Below are 23,593 nucleotides of genomic sequence, written 5' to 3' on the forward strand. Positions count from 1 at the left end.
CACCTCAGCCTCCGGAATAGCTGGGACCCCACAGGCACGTGCCACCACGCCCAGCTAATTTTTGTAATTTTGGTAGAGCTGGGGTTTTGCCAGGTTGCACTGTCTGGTCTCAAATTCCTTGCCTCAAGCAATCTGCCCACCTTGGCCTCCCAGAGTGCTAGAATTATAGGCATGACCCACTGCAACTGGCCAATGGTCTCTTAATACATAGTTTCCTGGATAAAAAGAATACATATTGCTATCTCCCAGACTTACAGCACATCATATGTTTCATACCATATATATCTGTGCCTGCTTTTATGTAATGAAGTTTGAAAATTTGGCTATATTTAGATTTCCTGTGAGCTTGACGTACAAGTCAGTGTAAACACATTTTCTTTGATGACTATGTCAGTTACTTACCAAGTTTTCTCTCTCGATCCTTTGTTGTTCCTTCTGTCTGTTGAGAGCGCTGTGATATAACTTTGGGGGATGATCAGCCGATCTAGGAATTGTACTTTTGCTTCCTGGTTTTTCTGCCTGTCTTGACAGTTCTTTCAAAAGCCTCTGATTTTCCCGATCGATCTGTCTTACCTCTTCTCTTGTGAAAGAGTAGTTTTTCCCAGGTGCCACTGGAGGCTGATCAAAGTGATGTTTTTGTGGTCCTTTTTTATCTAACTGCAGAAAAGCTACAGAAAAGAACAAAAAAAGGAAAAATGGTCAAACAAAATAGGTATGTGGTACATGCTTTTTTGTTTTTGTTTTTGAGATGGAGTTTCGCTCTCGTCGCCCAGGCTGGAGTGCAATGGTGCAATCCTGGCTCACTGCAACCTCCACCTCCCGGGTGCAAGCAATTCTCCTGCCTCAGCCTCCCGAGAAGCTGGAATTACAGGCGTCTGCCACCATGCCCAGCTAATTCTTGTGTTTTTAGTAGAGATGGGGTTTCATCATGTTGGCCATGCTGGTCTCAAACTCCTGACTTCAGGTGATCCACCTACCTTGACTTCCTGAAGTGCTGGGATTACAGGCGTGAGCCACCGTGCCCAGCCCTGTGATACATGCTTTAACCCTTAAAAATATGTATTAGTTCATGAAAAAGTGTGTATGAAATAATACTAATGACATCTAGATTTTACAACTGTGTAGAGAAAAAATTAGATGTAGCTTAGTATTTTATGCTCACTAGGTTCCTTAGGCATAAAAGCTACACATGAAACAAAGTTATCTTAAAAAATGTATATAGTCCTGGTTTTCAGGCAGATATGATTTACAGACAATGCCTTTGTTATACCAATTTTATCCTTCCCTACAGCAGTTTAATAGCTGGAAAGGTTAGAAACCTCTGGGTGGAGGCCACTTAATACAATACTTAATTTAGGTACAGTTTTTCGTATTTGGAAGGCATAGTTCAAAAAAAAAGTCCTCAGCAATGACTGAGGGAAACAATGCAAAAACTAGCTCAGAATATTCCAAAACTATCAACCAGAAAATATGCTGCATTTGTAAATCTTAATATTGTCATTAAAACAAATACTTCTACTGTAAAAGTCAAACATTTTATTGCTGATTAAACATAAAGGTGTTTTTAACTAGTAACAATATTTTACATACTATAAAATTAAATTTGTATCAATATGCTTACTTCTTAAATTTCCGTATCACAACTATCAGTAAGCGTAATTATTACCAAACATTTGTAAAAAACATCCAAAAGTATTAAACTTGCTGAATGTTTCAGGTTAGGTATGTACTAAAAAGGAATGCCCTGAGGCTGGGCGCGGTGGTTTGCAGGGTGGCCTGCAATCCCAGCACTTTGGGAAGCTGAAGGGGGTGGATGCCTGAGCTCAGGAGTTTGAGACCAGCCTGGGCAACATGGTGAAACCCCGTCTCTACTAAAGTACAAAAAAATTAGCCGGGCATAGTGGCGTGTGCCAGTAGTCCCAGCTACTTGGGAGGGTAAGGCAGGAGAATTGTTTGAGCCCAGGAGGCGCAGGTTGCAGTGAGCCAAGATCGCCATACTGCACTCCACTCCAGCCTGGGTGACCGAGTGAGACTCTGTCTCCAAAAAAAAAAGAAATACACTATATCAGATTAACAGACAGGAATATTTGATTTGGTTTTTAAACAATATTTTAAAATTAGCCATTATTTGTTTTTATTTGACTGTCCTTATGTTAATTTTTTAAACATGTTTAGCATTTTATGCTGTGGCTTTTTTTTTTTTTTTGAGACGGAGTTTCACTCTTGTTACCCAGGCTGGAGTGCAATGGCGCGATCTCGGCTCACCGCAACCTCCGCCTCCTGGGTTCAGGCAATTCTCCTGCCCCAGCCTCCTGAGTAGCTGGGATTACAGGCACGCGCCACCATGCCCAGCTAATGTTTTGTATTTTTAGTAGAGACGGGGTTTCACCATGTTGACCAGGATGGTCTTGATCTCTTGCCCTCGTGATCCACCCGCCTCGGCCTCCCAAAATGCTGGGATTACAGGCGTGAGCCACCGCGCCCGGCTGCTGTGGCATTTTTAATCTCCCATTTAAAAGTAAGTGTGGGCCAGACAGAGATGGCTCACACCTGTAATCCCAGCACTTTGGAAGACTGAAGCGGGAGGATCGCCTTAGGTCAGCAGTTCAAGGCCAGCCTGGCCAACATGGTAAAACCCCATCTCTACTAAAAATACAAAAATTAGCTGGGCGTGGTGGCACACACATGTAATTCCAGCTACTTGGGTGGCTGATGCAGGAGAATTGCTTGAGCCTGGGAGGCGGAGGTTGCACTGAGCCAAGATTATGCTAGTGCACTCCAGCCTGGGCGATAGAGCAAGACTCCATATCAAAAATAAAGAAATAATAAAAATAAGTATGGTACAGAAAAGTTACATCACTTGAGCAAGGTCACAAAAATGGTAACTACTTCTCTACATTTAAACCAAAGACTATCAAAGATTATAGAAAATTTTAAAAACAATTAACAGTGGCTTCCTAGTAGGAAAATTAAGAAATCAATGATTGGTAATTTGCTGAAAACTATACGAAGGTTGTGATAAAACCTGGATGAGAACACATTTAGAGAAACAGATTTAGATGCATAAAAACATGTTAAATTATCTTGCCTCCAAGAAACATGCATTTTATAGAATAAGCCTTCTAGATTAATTTATCTACAAGCCCTTTAAAATTCAATTCTAAAGGAAATTAATAGTAAGTTATTTTTCCCTAATGGTTTTTGTCTTTTTTTTTTTAAGACAGGGTCTTGCTCTGTCACCCAGGTGGAGTGCACTGGCCTAATCTTGGTTCCTTGAAGGCTCTGCCTTTGTGGTTCAAGTGATTCTCCTGCCTCAACCTCCTGAGTAGCTGGAATTACAGGCGCCCATCACCACACCCGGCTAATTTTTGTATTTTTAATAAAGACAGGGTTTCATCATGTTGGCCAGGCTGGTCTCGGACTCCTGACCTCAGGTGATCCACCCACCTCTGCCTCCCAAAGTGCTGGGATTACAGGTGTGAGCCACTGCACCAGGCTGAAGGGTGGGTTTTGATCAAAGTGGAGCATGAAGCAAATTTTCTAGGATGATGGAAGTGTTCTCTGTTTTGTATTAGTTACCATTGCTCTGCTAATGCATCACCACAAAACTTAGCTGTGTGAAGCAGCAATCTGCGAAGACTCAAACACCAGATCAAAGTGCCTACCCATGGCACGGGAAACAAGGTGCTCCGTAACAAAATTAGCACAGGTGGACCAGCTTTGGGTGGCCAGCGGAGCTGCAAGAGCCTGGAGAAGACTGTTGATGAAGCCTGATAGGATGAAATGGCCAAATGTTTAGCAACACTGTGCCTGCAGTGTTAAGGGAAATGTGAAAACAACCGCATTGGTAGGCCTGGCCTAGCAGACCTCCAAGCAGGATGCTCAAAGTACTGGTGGTTTATTTTACCCACAATAAGAATGGACAAAGAGAGATGAACTAAAAAAATAATAAAAAGAACTGGCCCATTTTCAAGCAAAATTTAGAAGGAATATAAAAAAGCCAAAACTTACGCGGCGTAAAAGCGAAACTGCTCCTCATCCCCAGTCTCTCCCAGGAGGCTCTCAAAGTACTCAGAGAGATGTAGCTGAGAAACCACACCTGAGGACTCTCAGCTGCACCTGGACCTGATTTAGATCCTGGCTCTCTAAGTTAGGGGCATCTGTGGAAAGGGTGGACGCATTTTTGCATATGGGAGGAATGTAAATCAATCTTTGGACTGAAGAGATTTTAAGATATAAAATCTTTAAGTATTACACTTTACATTATTTGACACTTCTCTCATTAAGTAGGGTTTATGCCCTTTTCCGTTAAATCTAGAAGGGTTTATGAATGACCATTTCAACCAATAGAGCATGAAAGAAATGATGCAATGTGACTTTTGAGGCTAGGTCATAAAAGGCAACGAGGTTTCTGCCTTGTTTCCCAGAACACATGTGCTTAGAACCCTGAGCCACCATGTAAGATGTCCAATTACGCTAAGGCTGAGACATGTGAGGAAGCCAGGCTGCATGGAGAAGCCTATGTGGGTCCTTTAGTTCTGGTTTTCAGGTTGAACCAAGTCCAGGCACCTGACATGAGTACACAGCATTCAGTTGACTGTAGTCCCGGCCACTGAGTCACCCCTACCTTTGAGTCTCTCTTTTCCCTAAGTGTTGGGGTAATCTGTTATGTAGCAACAACTGATTACTTCATCACTTTTTAAAAAATCACTGTGTGACAGACAAAATACCTGTGGCCAAGAGCATCCCACAAGCAGATGGCTAGTTTGTTGTTATTTGGCTTAAGTTGATTATCTATCTCCCATGGTGATATGGCTTCCCAAATGTCATTGTCCAGCTCTGTTCTGCCTTTATCATACATTTCAAATCAATGACGTTTATCTTTTTGGTGTATTTGGCCGATTTACTAACGTGAAACACCCTTCTCTGTTTCTTTTAGTGATTTTCATATCTTGAGTTCTAGTTTGTATATTAATAGGATTGATACACTTTTACTTTCTCCTTGTTAAAGGAGATATGCCTGGCATATCTTCCTATACTATTTTAAAAATCTTTTTAGGCTGAATTTTGTTTACTTTTTTCCCAATTCTGTTGGCATATTATGAGCACTCATATTTAGCATAACAGAAACCCTATCAGACAGGGCTAGTGTTTTAATTTTTTACTGTGGCAAAACACATGGAACACAAAATTTACCAAGTTAACCATTTTTAAGTATACAGTTCAATGGTACTGAATACATTCATACTGCGTAACCATCACCACCCATTTCCAAAACTCCTTCCATTGTGTAAAACAAATTCTGTATCCATTAAACATGACTCCCCACTGCTCCTTTCCCTTGGCCTCTGGAAGCCACCATTTGTCTCTATAATTTTGACTACTCCAAGATCTCATAGAATCATACAGCACTTGTCTTTCTGAGGCTGCCTTATTTCACTTAGCATAATGTCCTCAAGGTTCACGCACGTAGCATTATGTCAGAATTTCCTCCATTTTTAAGGCTAAGTAATACTTCTGGTTTAATTTTTTAATGTGCTGCTGATAAAACCACTCACTCACGTTGTTTGTCCTCTTTTTCTAAATCTTTAATAAAACTATTGTTACTTTTCCTCATTGTATTTTGGAAGATTTACTAAGTTTAAAAAATTTTTTCTCTAAGATTTTATCCAAAATTTTGTAGCATTACGAATAATCACCTATTCTAGTTCCATTCTCCTAGACCTCAGGAACCCCTTACATCCCCCTAAAGACTGAGGTAGATGTATGTGGATTACATCTACCAGTATTTACCACGCTAGAAATTAAGTGTTTTAAAGATATTAATTCCTCTAAAAATAATAAACCAATTATATGTTAACACAACATTTTTATTTTAAAAAGTCAGCAAGTGGCAGAGTTTAATGGTTTTGCAACTCATTTAATGCCTGGCTCAAAACCCCGTCTCTAATAAAAATACAAAAATTAGCCGGGCATGGTGGTGCACGCCTGTAATCTCAGCGACTGGAGAGGCTGAGGCATGAGAATTGCTTGAACCTGGGAGGCGGAGGTTGCAGTGAGCAGAGATCATGCCACTGCATTCCAGCCTGGACAACAGAGTGAGACTCCATCTCAAGAAAATAAAAATAGGCTGGGCGCGGTGGCTCAAGCCTGTAATCCCAGCACTTTGGGAGGCTGAGGCGGGTGGATCACGAGGTCAAGAGATCGAGACCATCCTGGTCAACATGGTGAAACCCCGTCTCTACTAAAAATACAAAAATTAGCTGGGCATGGTGGCGCGTGCCTGTAATCCCAGCTACTCAGGAGGCTGAGGCAGGAGAATCGCCTTAACCCAGGAGGCGGAGGTTGCGGTGAGCCGAGATCGCACCATTGCACTCCAGCCTGGGTAACGAGAGCGAAACTCCGTCCCAAAAAAAAAAAAAAAAAGAAAAGAAAAATAAATAAAAAGCAAATCAAGGCGTAGTCTTATTAGTGAAAACAGTTTTGTCCTCAAAGATCCTAAAATCATCAAGTTTGCTCTTTTAAGAGTGTGAAGTATTACATTCTTCAGCTGAGTCTGGTGCCTCTCTGCTGATTTTTGCCTTTCTCAAATGTTTGGCAATACTTGTAGTGTGCTGAGGGTATTGAGATTCCCTGCAGTTTGCCAGGAAGCGAGGATGAAATGTGCTTCCAGGCAGGACATGCTGGCTGCTAATCTCTGTACAAGCATCTCCTTTCTTAGGGAGTGTAACAGGGTCTGTATCTTCCCCTTGAACTTTACTTCAACCCCTCACACGCTGGTATCATTTTAGCAAAAAATTTAACCAGTTTCTCTGCTCATCAATGCTTCTTTAATGTCATTTCTTTCATTTTTCTCCTCAAAATACGTCCTGGACCGTTTATTTCATAGTCTACATAAGTAAATTTTGAGGCCATGTATTTCTAAAATGTTTTAAATTTTGCCATTTCAGATTCTTTTTAAAGTGACCTAATTTTATGTACACAAAATATGAAACATACCTTCAAATCTAGTCTGGTCAACAACGTCGACGCTCTCCAAACAGGTGAGATTCATGCCATAATTTATGTCTAAACTTCTGCTTACCACTCCACTTTTTTAATGCCCTCTCTGCCTATTCAGGCATTTACAGCTCAAGGTCAAGGATCTAATTCTGACCATTTTTTGACATTTACCTAGCAAAGACGGCTTTTGATGGAGGTGGGAAATTCCCCAAGTAACCACCCTTGAGCTTAAAGAGGCTGAATATTCCGAAATTCTACTAATCTTTAAAGATTCGCTTTAAAGTCCTGTATCTAATAATGCCAGTCTACAATGATTGTCCCTTCTGCCAATATTTCTCACAGAACCCTAAGAACTCTGAAGTTAGAATGGACCTTAGCAACCTTTATCAACAATCTCCTCCTACAAGTAAAGTGCCTGCTCAGAACAGCTGCTGGCTTCTTTGTGACCATGTCGCTAACATCCAGAAGCCTACGTTTTTTTATTCCACTTTCAAAACTGTCTTCACCTTGGTTCAACACTGCTTCATGATTCCATGCCCGATACTGACAGATTTGATTTTACATTCCTTTATTACTCTTTGTTTCATAGGCTTAATATTTTACAGTTCAAATTTCCATTTCATAAACAACAAGTTTTTTTTTTTTTTTTTTTTTTTTTTTTTTGAGACGGAGTTTCACTCATGTTACCCAGGCTGGAGTGCAATGGCGCGATCTCGGCTCACCGCAACCTCCGCCTCCTGGGTTCAGGCAATTCTTCTGCCTCAGCCTCCTGAGTAGCTGGGATTACAGGCACGCGCCACCATGCCCAGCTAATTTTTGTATTTTTAGTAGAGACGGGGTTTCACCATGTTGACCAGGATGGTCTCGATCCCTTGACCTTGTGATCCACCCGCCTCGGCCTCCCAAAGTGCTGGGATTACAGGCTTGAGCCACCGCGCCCGGCCTAACAACAAGTTATTTTAAACCAATAAATGTTAATGTGGTTGGCTCTACAGATGTCCCTCATTATCTGAACTCTCCCCAATACCTGCTGTTAACAACTTGCGGAATCGTTTCCTCAGTCTTCACTACCTTAAGCAGTAACCTGTCTTACTGCACCTCTGTGCTGAAGTGCCTGGTGATGTTTAAACGGAAAGGACATAGAGAGGATGCTGCATTCCTGCCTCAGCTGTGCTCTGACAGGCCCACATGTCGTCTGTCACATCATCCTCCCCACACAAAGTGGATTTATGTTCCAAGAAGTGGAAAAGTCTGTGAAGACGTTAGGTAAGCCAAAGCAGCCTAGAAAAGCCTATTTAGCAGAAGTTAAAAGTGAGAAAGTGTATTGAGAGATGAATGCAGAAAAGGCACAAGCCCGGCTATGCATACACATCCATCTACCATGACCACAGCTGCAGTTATACAGTGGAAAACAAAGAAAAAACAGGAAAATGATTTTGGATCTGAAAAACTTCACTGTGTAAATCAAGCATGATAATTTTGAAAAATCATGGCAATACCTTATGTAATAGACCGTCATAATTAGTGTTGAAAATCTTTACTATTATACAGAATCCTTGGTGGACTGCTAGATTATGGACTCCAATAACAGATGTACCAACTGGCAAAATGCCTATTTGTTCCTGTGCCTTCAAGAGCCCTGAGCGCCACCTACTGGCATGTCTCTTCTATCAGGGGCTCCTTACTATGCAGTACTATGAATAAAACTTCCTTTCAACAGTATTTCCATTTAATTATAACTGGAGAACTCTTCAGGCATTTGGGATAGGATTATTTTTCTTATTTAAAAGTTAAAAATATTTACGTTCTCTATATCCAATTAAGTTTCAGAAATGGGTTAGACAGGAAGAGTGAAGAATGATTTATTTTCAGTGGAACCAAACAGTTTACTCAGTGTCTTGATATTCAGACCAGGGATCAGCAGCATGGTATCACCAGTAGGGGCTGGTTACAAATGCTGATTTAGCTCTTACCTTAGTTTTACTGAACCAGAATCTGCATTTTAACAGTACCTGTGGGTTAGCTGGATGCATATTAAAGTTTGAGAAGCTCTGCTGGACAAAGGTGGATGCCCAATTACTGTACACCTGTCTTCCTCCTGCTCCAGAGATCCCTGACTTCCCGCATGAGCCTGACTGGCCCAGGAAAATCCCATTTCCCCTTCCCAACGACTGCTTCAGTAACAGGAGTGTAATCATTCTGGGCAAGGCGACTTAAGTGGAAGCTGACTGGGAGAAATTTCTTTAAAACGTTTTCTCCGTTCCAAGAGTCAGGTAAGACACACTGTCTTTCTCTGAACACTGTTGTGTCTGAAGACCAAAACTGAAAACGGCTGCAGACATCTCCTAGCAGCCTAAAAATGAAGCCAACACCAGGGCCGGAGGAACGCAGTGCTAGAATAGGTCCCTGATGACGTTTTTGAGCCCCTCAGTCCATCAGCCCTGAAGCCTATTCTATCTTTGGGCCACCTGTTATATGAGAAATATTGTTTCATTCGAGTTCCTTTCTTGTATTCAAAATCCTGGATAATCATTGATGACCCTGAACAAAGAGCCCAAAAATCAGACTATTTTCTATGAGATGTTTTTTTTTTTTAAAAAACTTGACAAATTCCAAGAGTTGGGTGTTTTTGTTCTATATGAAGCTTTTTATTGGCTGAAACAATATCTTACTTTTGTATGATCTTTTCTATCCTCATTCCTAGGATACTGAAGTGGGGTTTTTAATTTATGAGATCAAATAGTACTTGTAAAATTTTTAAAAATGGAGTGTCTCCTTAAAAATAATGATTTAGTCAAACAAGCCTGAATTTAAAAAATGAAGCCTATTAGGCATATTAAATATTTTAATTTATCTTCTAGAACATTTCTCTGTTCAACATCTAAGTTTTGACCTAATTTTACAAGAATGATATTTTTTAATGCCAAACTATAGGCTGCTACTTTTAACACATTTCCTATTTGCCCCAAGAAATCAGTGCTGGCAGTGAGCTGTACTTCTTTCTTTTTTTCCTGGACAGGAAATGGGTTAAACACATATAAATCACAGTAAAAATTATTAAAGAAGAGCAAGGCAGCAATAGAAATCTGACACACAAGAAAAAAAAAACCAAATATATCAAGATACATGTTATTACACAATATTAGTGAACAATCTGCATTAGTTCATGAATTTTTTTTTAAATTTCTAACACCATCCAATTTTTGCATTACAAATATAATTTTAAAGAACAGTTCTGTCACTTCAAGGAAAACAGTTGACAGTATTTGTTACCAATAATAAAATTTGAGCTTTTTAGCAAAAAAGAGTATTTTGGGTCAACTTCTATCTGCCACCATGAGTTTGACAGCTTCTCAAGAGTTTTCTGATGCAACTGGTAGTGATATTAGCAACTATGATTTCTATTTATGTATTCTGAAATTTGCCAACCTTTTTTTTTTTTTTTTTTTTTTTTTGAGACAGGGTCTTGCTCTGTCTCCTAGGCTGAAATCAAGTGGCGTGATCTCAGTTCACTGCAACCTCCAACTCCCTGGCTCAAGTGAGCCTCCTACCTCAGTCTTCCCCAGTAGCTGGGACTGCAGTAGCACACACCACCATGCCTAGCTAATTTTTGTATTTTTGGTAGAAACAAGGTTTCACCATGTTGCACTCAAGTGATCCGCTTACCTCTACCACCCAAAATCTTGGGATGACAGCCGTACCCACTGTGCCTGGCCTGCCAACATTTGTAAGCTCAGTGAAACAATATTTTCCAAATACTCAATATTTCATGATACAAATACACATTAAAAATCAATTAAGAAAGATCAATATGTTTTAATGTAACAGACTATGAAATTCAAGATGAAAAGTTAATTGAGATTAATTTCAGATTTCACATTGCAACTACATCTAAGAAACTACTAGTTGCGGGCCGGGCAAGGTGGTGCACCCCCATAATCCCAGCACTCTGTGAGGCCAAGGTGGGCCGGAGTTCCAGACCAGCCTGGCCAACATGGTGAAACCCCATCGCTACTAAAAATACAAAAATTAGCTGGGCCACCGTGGTGGCACATGCCTGTAATCCCAGCTACTTGGGAGGCTGAGGCTGGAGAATTGCTTGAACCTGGGAGGCAGAGATGGCAGTGAGCCAAAATCATGCCACTGGACTCCAGCCTGGGCGACAGAGAGACTGTTTAAAAAAAGAAGAAACTACTACTTGTGCTATCAAAAAAAATCCACAGTAAACTGAAAAGGTTTTTAAAACGTTCCTCCATTTTTGAACCACATTTTGTATATGCCCGATTTTCTGTACATCCTTTAAATATAGATTATAATAGATATACAATAGATTATAAGCAGAAGCCGATTTCAGAATCCAGCCATGTTCTATTAAACCAGACACTAGAGATTAGCAAAAATCACTAATGTTTTGGATATACAGCTTTTTCATGACAGTTACTTACATTATATAGTAACTATATAATGAGTTTATTACTTCTATTAAATCAACACTTTTTTAATTTTGAATTTCTATTATGGTAAATATTTATGGATATAAGCTATAACCTATATAAACAAAAAAAGCTCTTTGGAATCTTCAATAATTTTTGTGAACGTAAAAGGGTCCTAAGACCAAAATATTTAAAAATTGTTGTTAGAGCACTTGAGGTTGGTGCTGGAAACCCAGAAGAGCTGGAGACAGCTGCAGCCTGCTGTCCATCAATCCAATGAATCACCCACCCAGGGAATCATATGCTCTAGCTTAACTAATCAACACACAGACAAAATTCATATATAATTTTCTTTTTGAAATGGAGTCTTGCTCTGTCATCCAAGCTGCTATGCGGTGGCACAATCTCTGCTCACTGCAACCTCCACCTCCCAGGCTCAAGCAATTCTCATGTCTCAGCCTCCGGAATACCTGAGAATATAGGTGTGTGTCACCATGCTTGGCTAATTTTTTGCATTATTTGTAGAGACAGAGTTTTGCCATGTTGGCCAGGCTGCTCTCAAACTCCTGACCTCAAGCAGTCTTCCCACCTTGGCCTCCAAAGGTGCTGGGATTACATGTGTGAGCCACTGCTCCTGGTCAGATGCTATTTTTTTTATTTTTATTTTTTGAGATGGAGTCTCAACTCTGTTGCCTGGGCTGGGGTGGCGTGACCTCAGCTCACTGCAACCTCTGCCTCCTGGGTTCAAGTGATTCTCCTGCCTCAGCCTCCTGAGTAGATGGGATTACAGGTGCCCACCACTATACCCAGTTAATGTTTTCTATTTTTAGTAGAGATGGGGTTTCACCATTTGGCCAGGCTGGTCTCGAACTCCTGACCTTGTGATTCACCCGCTTTGGCCTCCCAAAGTGCTGGGATTACAGGTGTGAGCCACTGCGCCCAGCCTTCAGATGTTATTTTAATATAAGAGTAAATCACTGAAGAGTAGAAACTAGTAGGATTGATTTACTTTTCTTTTTTAAAATTTACTTTGTAAAAGATCACTTTAGATCTTATGGGAGGAAGTAGAGAGCCTGAAAAAAAAAAAAAAAAAAACTCTTTAATGCTGAAAGTTCTAAGAGGGCTGAATGAGCATTTATTAAGAAAGATGTATGGAGTGGAGGCTTTGCCACCAAATGGTGATGGCCAACACTATGTGTGTGATTTTTCAGAGACTCTAAACAATCCATAGGTACAATCAGAGAAAGAGGGAAAAAATACCTCCAAATGTACCAGATGCAGTGGCGCACACCCGTAATCCCAGCCCTTTGGGAGGCCAAGGTAGGAGGTTTGCTTGAGCCCAGGGGTTTGAGGTGGTCCGTGCAACATAGTGAAACCTGTCTCTACAAAAATAAAAAACATTAGCCAGGTATGGTGGGGCAGGCCTGTGGTCCTTGGTACTCTGGAGGCTGAGGCAGGAAGATTACATAAGCCCAGGAGGTCAAGGCTGCAGTGAGCTGTGGTCATGCCTCTTCACTCCAGCCTGGATGACAGAGCAAGACCTTGTCTCAAAAACAAAAAACAAAACCTACAAAAGAGGGAACATCAAGTGTGAACTGCTCCTAAATACACCTAGTCAATTTGACCATGAGTCACTCTACTAACACGGTATTTATGCCCTTACATTGCTACCATATGTAATTTATGTAGCTAAAGACTTATTCTTCAACATTTCAAACAAGGGAAGACAGAGAATTCTATTTACAAGTTAAAAACTTTATCAACTGACCTAAAACCTACCCAATAATATTAGTTCTATTAACTAGTCCAAAGATAAACTTTGAAGTTGCTCTTACTTGAACTGGAAAATTGTTGTTTTCAAACTAAATATAAATAATAATAAATTGAAACAGAAATAAAGCAAAAAAAAGACTATTCTAATAGTCTTATATCTTAAAGCAACTTAATGTTGTTATTTCATCAATTTGGTAATTATTTTCAAGCAATTCTCTTTAGCCTTTAATTAAAAAGTCTGAAGAGTCCTCTTTAGTTTACTCTGAGTTCTCTCATTTGCCAGCATTCTTGCCACTGTCCCTGATATATGAGGATACCACGTCAGACGTTAACCTGAGTGCTGCTGAGTTTCTCAAAGAAGAAAGTAAAACATGCCTGTATCTCCATCAAAAGTGGAAAAACAGCTGGCTCCCCTTCTCTCATTCATCTTACCCATCTGTTTCCTCTAGGGCTTTTGAGTCTGTAAGGCACTAAAATAAAATTTGTATTATACAAATACAAATTACTGTACAAAATAATACAAATTACATTCCAGATATTTTTATGGTAAAATGGAATATTTGGTAAAGTTACTAATAATAGTATCAAGTATCCCAACAATAAAAAAATCTACTAGAAAAATTCAATGCAAATTCATAGCATTTAGTATTTATGCTCAATATATAATTAATAAATACACATATTTTAAGAAGAAAATTACCTTTCAAGAGATGATTCAGATCCATTGTGTCATGTAGGACTTTCTGCTTGTGTCTGTGGTCTAAACTGGAGTCTGACACTGAAGAGGACTTTGAGAGATCAGGCTCATGTTTTTCTCTCCCTTTTTTGGCTGGCTTCAAATATTTTGAATTATTTTTCAAATCCTCAACATCTTCATATATTTCTTGGCTCACATTTTCTTGCTTTTTAACTTTCACTTTTTGATCATTTGCTATGCCCAGTTCAAAAGACTGAAGAGGGCTGATGTCTGGAGTTGATAAGGGAGTTACGTCGGTCACAGTATCTTCAGACTCCTCAGGGTAGTGGCCACATTTTGCTGCAGTCCTCAAAGCCCGTGTTTCTGTCGATTTTATTCTTGACTTACACTTCTGTTTTGGTGATAGGAGGGTTACCTCAGATACATGTTTCTTGGATGATGGAGATGAATCAGATAGATGGCAATCAGAACCTGCATCTAAACAATCTGTACCTGAACTTGAAGGTGAGGAAGATAAAGAGGAGGAGGAAGAGGAACGAATTTTGCAATACTTTTTCCTTACACTTTTTTTGACATTAGTAGGTGGTTTCGCAGACTTGGACTTCACATGGTATTTCTTCCCATCATCGCTGCTTTCCTCTCCATCTGTATAATAATCATCTTCACCTTCTTTTACGATTTTAGGAACACTATTTGGAATGGACAAGTGTATTTTAAGTCCTGTTGTAACACCACACAATGTTTGTGATTTTGAAGTGGTTGGCAATGAGAAAGCATTTACAGTTTGTGTAACATCATTCTCTACAGGGTGTTCTGGGGGAAATTTCACGTTTCTTTCATTTCCCTTCCCAGTAAGATAATCTTCCTTTGTTTGGATTCCAGTGTTCAAGCTTACATTTTTTGTATCTTTATCTATTCTTTCTTTTGGGTCGTCATTTTGCTTGTCATAAACTGAGTTACTTTCACATTTCTTTGCTTCTTCAAAGTCACTGTCAAAGAAAGAATGATCCACTTCACCTTCTAATGTATCTCCAAACTGATCCATGATGGCAAAAATATATCTGAAAAAAAAAAAAATGTAAACATCAGACAAAAGACTCCAAATACTTTCCATTTGTATACAATAATTTTCCCAAATTGACAAGTGTGGCTATAAGAGAAACAGTATAAAAACAACAAAAACGCCGGGCGCGGTGGCTCACGCCTGTAATCCCAGTACTTTGGAAAGCCGAGGCGGGTGGATCACGAGGTCAAGAGATCGAGACCATCCTGGTCAACATGGTGAAACCCCATCTCTACTAAAAATACAAAAAATTAGCTGGGCATGGTGGCGCGTGCCTGTAATCCCAGCTACTCAGGAGGCTGAGGCAGGAGAATTGCCTAAGCCCAGGAGGCGAAGGTTTTGGTGAGCCGAGATCGCACCATTGCACTCCAGCCTGGGTAACAAGAGCGAAACTCCATCTCAAAAAACAAAAACAAAAACAAAAACAACAACAACAAAAAAAACCGAAGTGATGATGGGGTTGTATGAGTAACAAATTCTATCAATTATCTGAAAAAAAACTCCCACAGTTAAGTTCACAAGAAAATAACGGATCATCAAGGCAGGGATGTTACAAACATGGATACCTAAGTGAACCTTAAGGAAAATCTGCCTTCTATAAATTAAGTACAACAAAACAGAGAAAAAAATATACAAATTAAGTATAATTAGAGTTTATAATAAGGAAAGGACAGAGTCAAAAAAAAAATCTCACCAGTCACCTCCCTTGAGAATAAAAGTGAAAAAAATAAAAGAAAAAAAGAAAAATCTCACAGGGTCAGCTAAAGCAGCCCAAACACATAGGATTTTAGTGGAAGTCGCGCAGTGAGGATTGACGTATTTCAGGACTTGTCCGCTTTCTGCTCCCTCACTGCGGTTAGGAAGGAAGAAACAGAGACAAGGAGATGATTCCTGTCAAGGTTCCCATACATTCTTGAAGAGGAACAAAAATTCTGAGTCACACATAAGAGGCTGCACAGGTATGTCAAACTTCTGAATATGTAATCAATCGCTAACTATGCCAAAACCACACAGAAAATGAAAGGGGAAGAGTATATATGTCTCACTGTGTTAAAGGGAGCCTGACATAAGAGACATTTCATAGCAGACAGACAATGGCTGTCTAAAGTGGAAAAATCAAGGCATATTATTCAGACGCATGGAGTTAAGTATTAGAAAAAATGGAGGCCGGGCGCGGCGGCTCAAGCCTGTAATGCCAGCACTTTGGGAGGCCGAGGCAGGTGGATCACGAGGTCAAGAGATCGAGACCATCCTGGTCAACATGGTGAAACCCCGTCTCTACTAAAAATACAAAAAATTAGCTGGGCATGGTGGTGTGTGCCTGTAATCCCAGCTACTCAGGAGGCTGAGGCAGGAGAATTGCCTGAACCCAGGAGGCGGAGGTTGCGGTGAGCCGAGATTGCGCCATTGCACTCCAGCCTGGGTAACATGAGTGAAACTCCGTCTCAAAAAAAAAAAAAAAGAAAAAATGGATTAAAATGTTCAAAGTAGTTGCCTTTATCATGGGGCAGACAGCACTGATTTCTGTGTTTCTTTTTTCCCTACAGACCACTGTTTTTGTTATAGACCTTAAATTACCAGTTGACCCGTAAATTTATATATTACTATGACACAAAACTAGAATTGATTTAAAATATTTAAATACTCTATACAGTTGAAATTACATTAGAAAGATCACTAAAAAGTCATATCCTTAAAAAAATACTTTTCTGTTAGTACAGTGGTCAAAGCAGCTGTGTCACATTATCTGTTAACGATAACCTTAAGATCAGAATTGACCTTCTAATACTATTCTCTCCACAAAAATTCCCCAGGACTCCTTGGCAGGCAGGGGACTGCATTTCTGGAGGCAAAGAGCCTGGAGCATCCTGTTGTTGCCAGAAAGCACAATATTTACAAATATGCCCTGGGTGGAGGGAATCAAATAGAGGATCAGTTTAAAGGGGCTTCCACTGTCCAAGTCAGACAATTCAGCACTGAAAGAGAAAAAAGACAAATATACATAAAAATGAAAAAATAATTCTATGAGAAGCCATGAGTCCACAGATATTTAAAAGTGAAAATAAAAATTTCCAATAATAAAACAGCAAAAAATGCAATTATGTGCTCACTGTATTCATATAATTAATTCTATTTTATATCAAATCAGGCAGTAAAAGATTATGTAATCCGTATCCTAAACCAGCCACAGCACTAGGCAGCCTTTAATTGCTTAAGTGACAGTGCAACCTAAGAAAGATATTTTTTAAAGTACAGGTATCATTTAAAAGTGAGCCAAACTTGTACTATTGTGATAAGTTGACATGATAGGTTAAGGTATGTGTGGTAATACATTTTATCATTGGATTTTTGTTTGCCTTTAGTATTTTGAAGAGTTGAAAAGTTTCCGATGCATTAGATTCATAAAAATTTAACTGTCGTCTACATTTAAACATATAAGGGAATCTAACTGATTAAATCAGTAAGTTTAGACTTAGTTTTATAAACAATATCTCAGTGCTTAGGAAGATTTCCTTTGTTAGATTTGTAAGTGTGCCTTGCCAGGTGTTTGAAGTACTTAAACAAAAATTGAAACAATAAAAATTTGTGATGGTAATCAAGTTAGCTAATGGTATACAACGTAGAGGAAAATTTAATATATTCTATCAGCTAAGTGAAGAGCAATCAAAATACAAGCAAGTTTTAAAATTTTAATTTGTAAAAAGATCTTAAAATTTAAGAAATATTAGATCATAAAATTTATACCTAATAAACCTTAAAATACAAGACTTATTATTTTCCATAGTATCGATTAATGTCTTCTTTTCATCTTAAAATTCAAATTGACAGAGGGAAGCCTCTATCCCAAATCCTCAAAAGGTAAGATACTTGATATGGTTTTATGTTTATTATTTATCTTTTGAGAAAGGGTCTTGCTTTGTTACCCAGACAGGGTTTTAACTCAGTGCCGTCTTCAACTCCTGGGCTCGAGTGATCCTCCCACCTCAGCCTCCTGAGTACCTGGAACTACGGACATGCACCATGCACAACCACACCCAGGTTTCTCTTTGTTTCTTTTTTGAGATGGAGTCTTGCTCTGTCACCCAGGCTGGAGTGCAGTGGCGTGCTCTCAGCTCACTGCAGCCTGAACCTCCCAGATTTCAGTAATTCTCCTGCCTCAGCCTCCCAGGAAGCTGGGATTACAGGCATGCACCATGATGCCTGGCTAATTTTTGTATTTTTAGTAGAGATGGGGTTTCACCATGTTGTCCAGGCTGGTCTGGAACTCCTGACCTCAGGTGATCGGCCCACCTGAGCCTCTCAAAGTGCTAGGATTACGGGGGCATGAGCCACCATGTCCAGCTTCTTATCTTCCAGAGACAGAGTCTCCCTATGTTGCCCAGTTTGGCCTTAAACTCTGGGCTCAAGTGATCCTCCCACCTCAGGCTCCCAAAGTGCTGTGATTACAGGAGTGAGCCACTGTGTGCTCTGCCTTCTAATGAAGTACTTTTTTTTTTTTTTTTTGGTTTTGTTTTTCTGAGACAAAGTCTCACTCTGTTACCCAGGCTGGAGTGCAGTGGCACTATCTTGGCTCACTGCAATCTCCACCTCCCAGGTTCAAGCAATTCTCCAGCCTCAGTGTCCTGAGTAGCTGGGATTACAGGCACGAGCCACTACATCTGGATAATTTTTGTATTTTAACTAGAGATGGGTTTCACCATGTTGGCCAGGCTGGTCTCAAACTCCCGACCTCAGGTGATCTGCCCGCCTCAGTCACCCAAAGTGCTGAGATTACAGGCATGAGCCACTGCACCGACCATCTCAAGTAATTTATGAAAACTAAAACTTGTCTCTTTCAAAGGCACTTAGCACTTTCAGAGTCATTAAAAAAACCTAAAAACTTTTGAATCAGTAACTTCACTTCTAGAAATCTATCCTAAAAACATTATATTAAAAAGAAAAAGGAGGCCGGGAGCGGTGGCTCACAATTGTAATCCCAGCACAGCACTTTGGGAGGCCAAGGCGGGTGGATCACCTGAGGTCAGGAGTTCAAGACCAGCCTGGCCAACATGGTGATACTCCATCTCTACTAAAAATACGAATTAGCCAGGTGTTATGGCATGTGCCTATAATCCCAGCTACGCGGGAGAATTGCCTGTAACCAGGAGGTGGAGGTTCCAGTGAGCTAAGAACACGCCACTGCACTCTAGCCTGGGAGACAGAGCGAGACTCTGTGTCAAAAATAAATAAATAAAAAGTAAAAAGGGAATTACAGCATTACTTGTAATACTGAAAAGCTTGTATACATAAATATTACGATTCTGTTAACATAATCGCTTAGACCACGGGTCAGCAAACCACTTGTCCATAAGCCAAATCTGGTCTGCCATCTGTTTTTGTAGATAAAATTTTATTGGAACACAGCTGCACTCATGGTATAGGTATTATCTCTCCCAGCTTTCACACTACGACTGTATTGCTGAGTAGATGTGACTGAGACCCTATGGCTCACACAGACTAAAATACCATCAGATCCCTTACTGAAAAGTATGTAGGCCAGGCACTGTGGCTCACACCTGTAATCCCAGCACTTTGGGAGGCTGAGGCGGGTAGATCATCTCAGGTCAGGAGTTCGAGACCAGCCTGACCCAGGTGGTGAAACCCCCTCATTTAAAAATACAAAAATTAGTTGAGCGTGGTTGGTGCACACCTGTAATCCTAGCCACTCGGGAGGCTGAGGCAAAAGAATCGCCTGAACCCAGGAGTCAGAGGTTGCAGCGAGCTGAGATTGCACCATTACACTCTAGCCTGGGCGACAAGAGTGAGATTCCATCTCAAATAAAAGAAAAGTTTGTAGATCCCAGATTGATTAATTTTTTTTAAAAAAACAGGACCTCATTCCATCTCCTAGGCTGGAGTACAGTGACAGGATTCTAGCTCACTGCAGCCTCCAACTCCTGAGCTCAAGTGATCCTCCCACCTCAGCCTCCAGAGTAGCTGGGACTACAGGTGCATACCACTGTGCCCAGCTTGCAGACCCTTGATTTAGATGATGTATGAGCATGAAAAATACAGAGTACAAAACTTTTCTATACTGAATTAATAATATAATTTACAGTTAAAAACTAGGGGGAAGAGGGCATAAAGTAAGACTTGACCAGTTAAAAGAAAAATGACAAACAATCCCACTAGGCATTTATAGTTCCATTACTGTTATCATAATAGTGTTTGTGTAATAAATTAGGCACAGAGGTGATGAGTAGGAGTCTTCTCAGTGGCTGAAAACAAATGAATGGTGTCAGACACACCCAGACTCAAAATACGATTCTGCTACTTCCCAGTTGTGTGATCCTGGGCATGCATACATGATGTCCATCACAGCACAGCATCTATTACTGTTTGCAACAGCAACGCATGACAAACAACTTCAATGTCTATTAAGAGGAAAATGAATAAACAAAATGTTGTGTAAGCACATAGCTGCCAAAAAGGATACACTGAGTGAGATCTATAACAATAACACTGAATAAAAGAGCAGAATTTAAAAAGCAACGAGGCTGGCACCATGGCTCATGCCTGTAATCTCAGTACTTAGGGAGGCCAAGGTGGGAGGACTGCTCGAGCCCAGGAGTTCCAGACCACATAATGAGACCCCATCTCTACAAAAAATTAAAAAATAAAAATTAGCTAGGCACACTGGTGTACCTGTAGTCCCAGCTACTCAGGAGGCTGAAGTGAGAGGATCACCTGTGCTCAGGAGGATGATACTGCAGTAAATGAGGATCACACCACTGCACTCCAGCCTGTGCTACAGGGCAAGAAGACCTGGGCTGAAAATAAATAAATAAGCAATGGTATAATCACATAACACTTAAAACGTATACAAAACAATACTATATTCTTCATGAGCACAAACAGATAAGCCAAGTTATGGAACATAGAGTGGAAGGGCATACATTAAATGTTTAAGAGTATAAACCCAGCCGGGCACGGTGGCTCACGCCTGCAATCCCAGCACTTTGGGAGGCCGAGGCGGGCGGATCACAAGGTCAGGAGATTGAGACCATCCTGGCCAACATGGTGAAACCCTGTCTCTACTAAAAATACAAATAAATTAGCTGTGTGTGGTGGCAATGCCTGTAGACCCAGCTACTTGGTAGGCTGCGGCAGGAGATTGCTTGAACCCAGGAGGCAGAGATTGCAGTGAGCCAAGATCTCGCCACTGTACTACAGCCTGGGCAACAGTCCAAGACTGGGTCTTAAAAAAAAAAAAAGAAAAAAAAAAGAGTATAAATCCATCAGGGAGGGAAGAGGAGCAGTGTGGTCAGGGGAAGAAGAAATACAAAAACTTGCGTAGAGACCTGCAGTCATGGGTCATCACAAACGTAGACTATGGCTGATCATAATCTAATTTTGCCCACTTGAGTTCAAAAAGAAAAACTAAAATGGCCACTGAATGGTGAATAAGTCTTATAACACTGTCAAACTCCCAAAAAATGTCACCTTTTTTGTAAGATAATTCACCTTTGAAAACGAAGTGTCAAGGGCTGGAATAAAAAGATACTGTGGCTATCCCATAGTGTTACGGTGAGCACTCTGGACTCTAAAATTGTGGTTATTATCATTTTTTCTTTCATATTTTTTGTGTGGTTAAGAACACCTTTGCAATTAAAATTTTTTTAATTAAGTTTCTTCAAATTTCAAAAGTAAAATGGTTTAATAGCATAGGCCACAGCAATATTTTATAAATAGGTCACAACCCAGTATAAAATCAATTAAGTAGCTCATGTCAATCATTAAACTAAGAAAAGAAGTAGAATACAGTATAACAATCAAGAGTGCATTATGGCCGGGCGCAGTGGCCACTTTGGAGGCCAAGGCGGGCAGATCATCTAAGGTCACGAGCTCAAGACCAGCCTGGCCAACATGGTGAAACCCCATCTCTACCAAAAATATTAAAAAATTACCTGGGTGTGGTGGCATGTGCCTGTAATCCCAGCTACTCAGGAGGCTGAAGCAGGAGAATCACTTGAACCCAGGAGCTGGAGGCTGCAGTGAGCCGAGATCATATCATGCCACTGCACTCCAGCCTGGGGGACAGAGAAAGACTCCGTCTCAAAAAAAAAAAAAAAAAAAAAAGTACATTACATATTATAAGAAACTGTTGTTTCTATTACTTAAATGCATTGTGTGTACTATGCCTTGATGAAACCAGTTTCACATTCCTGAGAGGCAGAGATTGCAGTGAGCTAAGATCAGATCATGCTACTGCACTCCAGTCCAGGGGACAGAGGGAGACTCCACCTTAAAAAAAGAAAAAAAAGAGTGCATTACATATTATAAGAAACTGTTTGCCAGGCGCAGTGGCTCACGAGGGCAGGAGTTCAAGACCAGCCTGACCAACATGATAAACACTGTGTCTACTAAAAATACAAAAATTATCTGGGTGTGGTGGCGTGTACCTGTAGTCGCAACTACTCAGGAGGCTGAGGCAGGGGAACCACAGGAACTCTGGAGGTGGAGGTTGCAGTGAGCCCAAATAGCGCCATTGCACTCTGGCCTGGGTGACAGAGTAAGACTCCATCTCAAAAAAAAAAAAAAGAAAAAGAAACCTGTTTCTATTTCTTAAATGCATTGTGTGTACTAGGTGTACTAGGCCTTGATGTAAAACCAGTTTCACATTCCTGAGAGTCTCAGGCACGGGTTTGAAATGCCCCTGGTCTATGGAGATGAAAAGCTGTCATCAAAAGGTAATGTACTGTGATACACAGAACAGGAATGAAAGTTTAAACTCTGGGTGGTACTAGACTGTGTCAAGTATCATAGATAATATTACAGTGTCTAGGAAAACTCTGCTAATAAACTAAGGCCTCACCAGAATAAATCAGGAACCAGAGCTGAAGAAATGCTGTTTAAGACCAGGCACAGTGGCTTGTGCCTATAATCACAGTACTTTGGGAAGCTGAGGCGGGTGGATCAGTTGAGGTCAGGAGTTCAAAACCAGCCTGGCCAACGTGGTGAAAACCCATCTCTACTAAAAATATAAAAATAAGCTGGGTGTGGTGACAGGCACCTGTAATCCCAGCTACTCAGGAAGCTGAGACAGGAGAATTGCTTGAACTCGGGAGGTGGAGGCTGCAGTAGGCCACGATTGTGCCACTGCACTCCAGCCTGAGCAATACAGCAAGATTCCCTCTTAATTTTCTTTTTAAAAAAAGACATGTAGTTTAAATTACAAATATAAAATAATCATTTTCTTGAGGCAAGGTATGTTGGTGGCTTATGCCTGTAATCCCAGAAATTTGGGAGGCTGAGGCGGGCAGATCACCTGGGGTCATGAGTTTGAGACTGGCCTGACCAACATGGAGAAACCCCGTCTCTATTAAAAATACAAAATTAGCCAGGCGTGGTGGTGCATGCCTGTAATCACAGCTACTTGGGAGGCTGAGGCAGGAGAATCGCTTAAACCTGGGAGGCGGAGGTTGTGGTGCTGAGATTGTGCCAGTGTACAAGCCTGGGCAACAAGAGCGAAACTCTGTCTCAAAAAAATACATAAACAAACATTTTCTTGAAATTTGAAGAAACTGAAATCAGAAATTTAACTATAAGAGATGGATGATTACACTGTCTAAAGAAATAAAGAGA

General features: G+C 40.5%; 1 protein-coding gene across 3 annotated transcripts in view; it reads right to left on the minus strand.

Moving 5' to 3' along the window:
• CFAP97 (cilia and flagella associated protein 97) overlaps window positions 1-23,593 on the minus strand; it is a 39,196-nt gene that overhangs the window by 10,089 nt on the left and 5,514 nt on the right. For all 3 annotated transcript variants that reach the window (XM_032298779.1, XM_032298777.1, XM_032298778.1), the window contains exons 2-3: window positions 13,909-14,966; window positions 403-668 (exon numbers count right to left, since the gene is read on the minus strand). In XM_032298779.1, coding sequence (XP_032154670.1) covers window positions 403-668; window positions 13,909-14,950 — 1,308 coding nt within the window. In that variant the 5' untranslated portion in view covers window positions 14,951-14,966. The remainder of the gene's footprint in view (window positions 1-402; window positions 669-13,908; window positions 14,967-23,593) is intronic.

The sequence above is a fragment of the Sapajus apella genome, unplaced genomic scaffold (genome assembly GCF_009761245.1).
Source record: "Sapajus apella isolate SASKATOON/1434 unplaced genomic scaffold, GSC_monkey_1.0 scaffold39, whole genome shotgun sequence".
NCBI classification, from domain to species: Eukaryota; Metazoa; Chordata; class Mammalia; order Primates; family Cebidae; genus Sapajus; species Sapajus apella.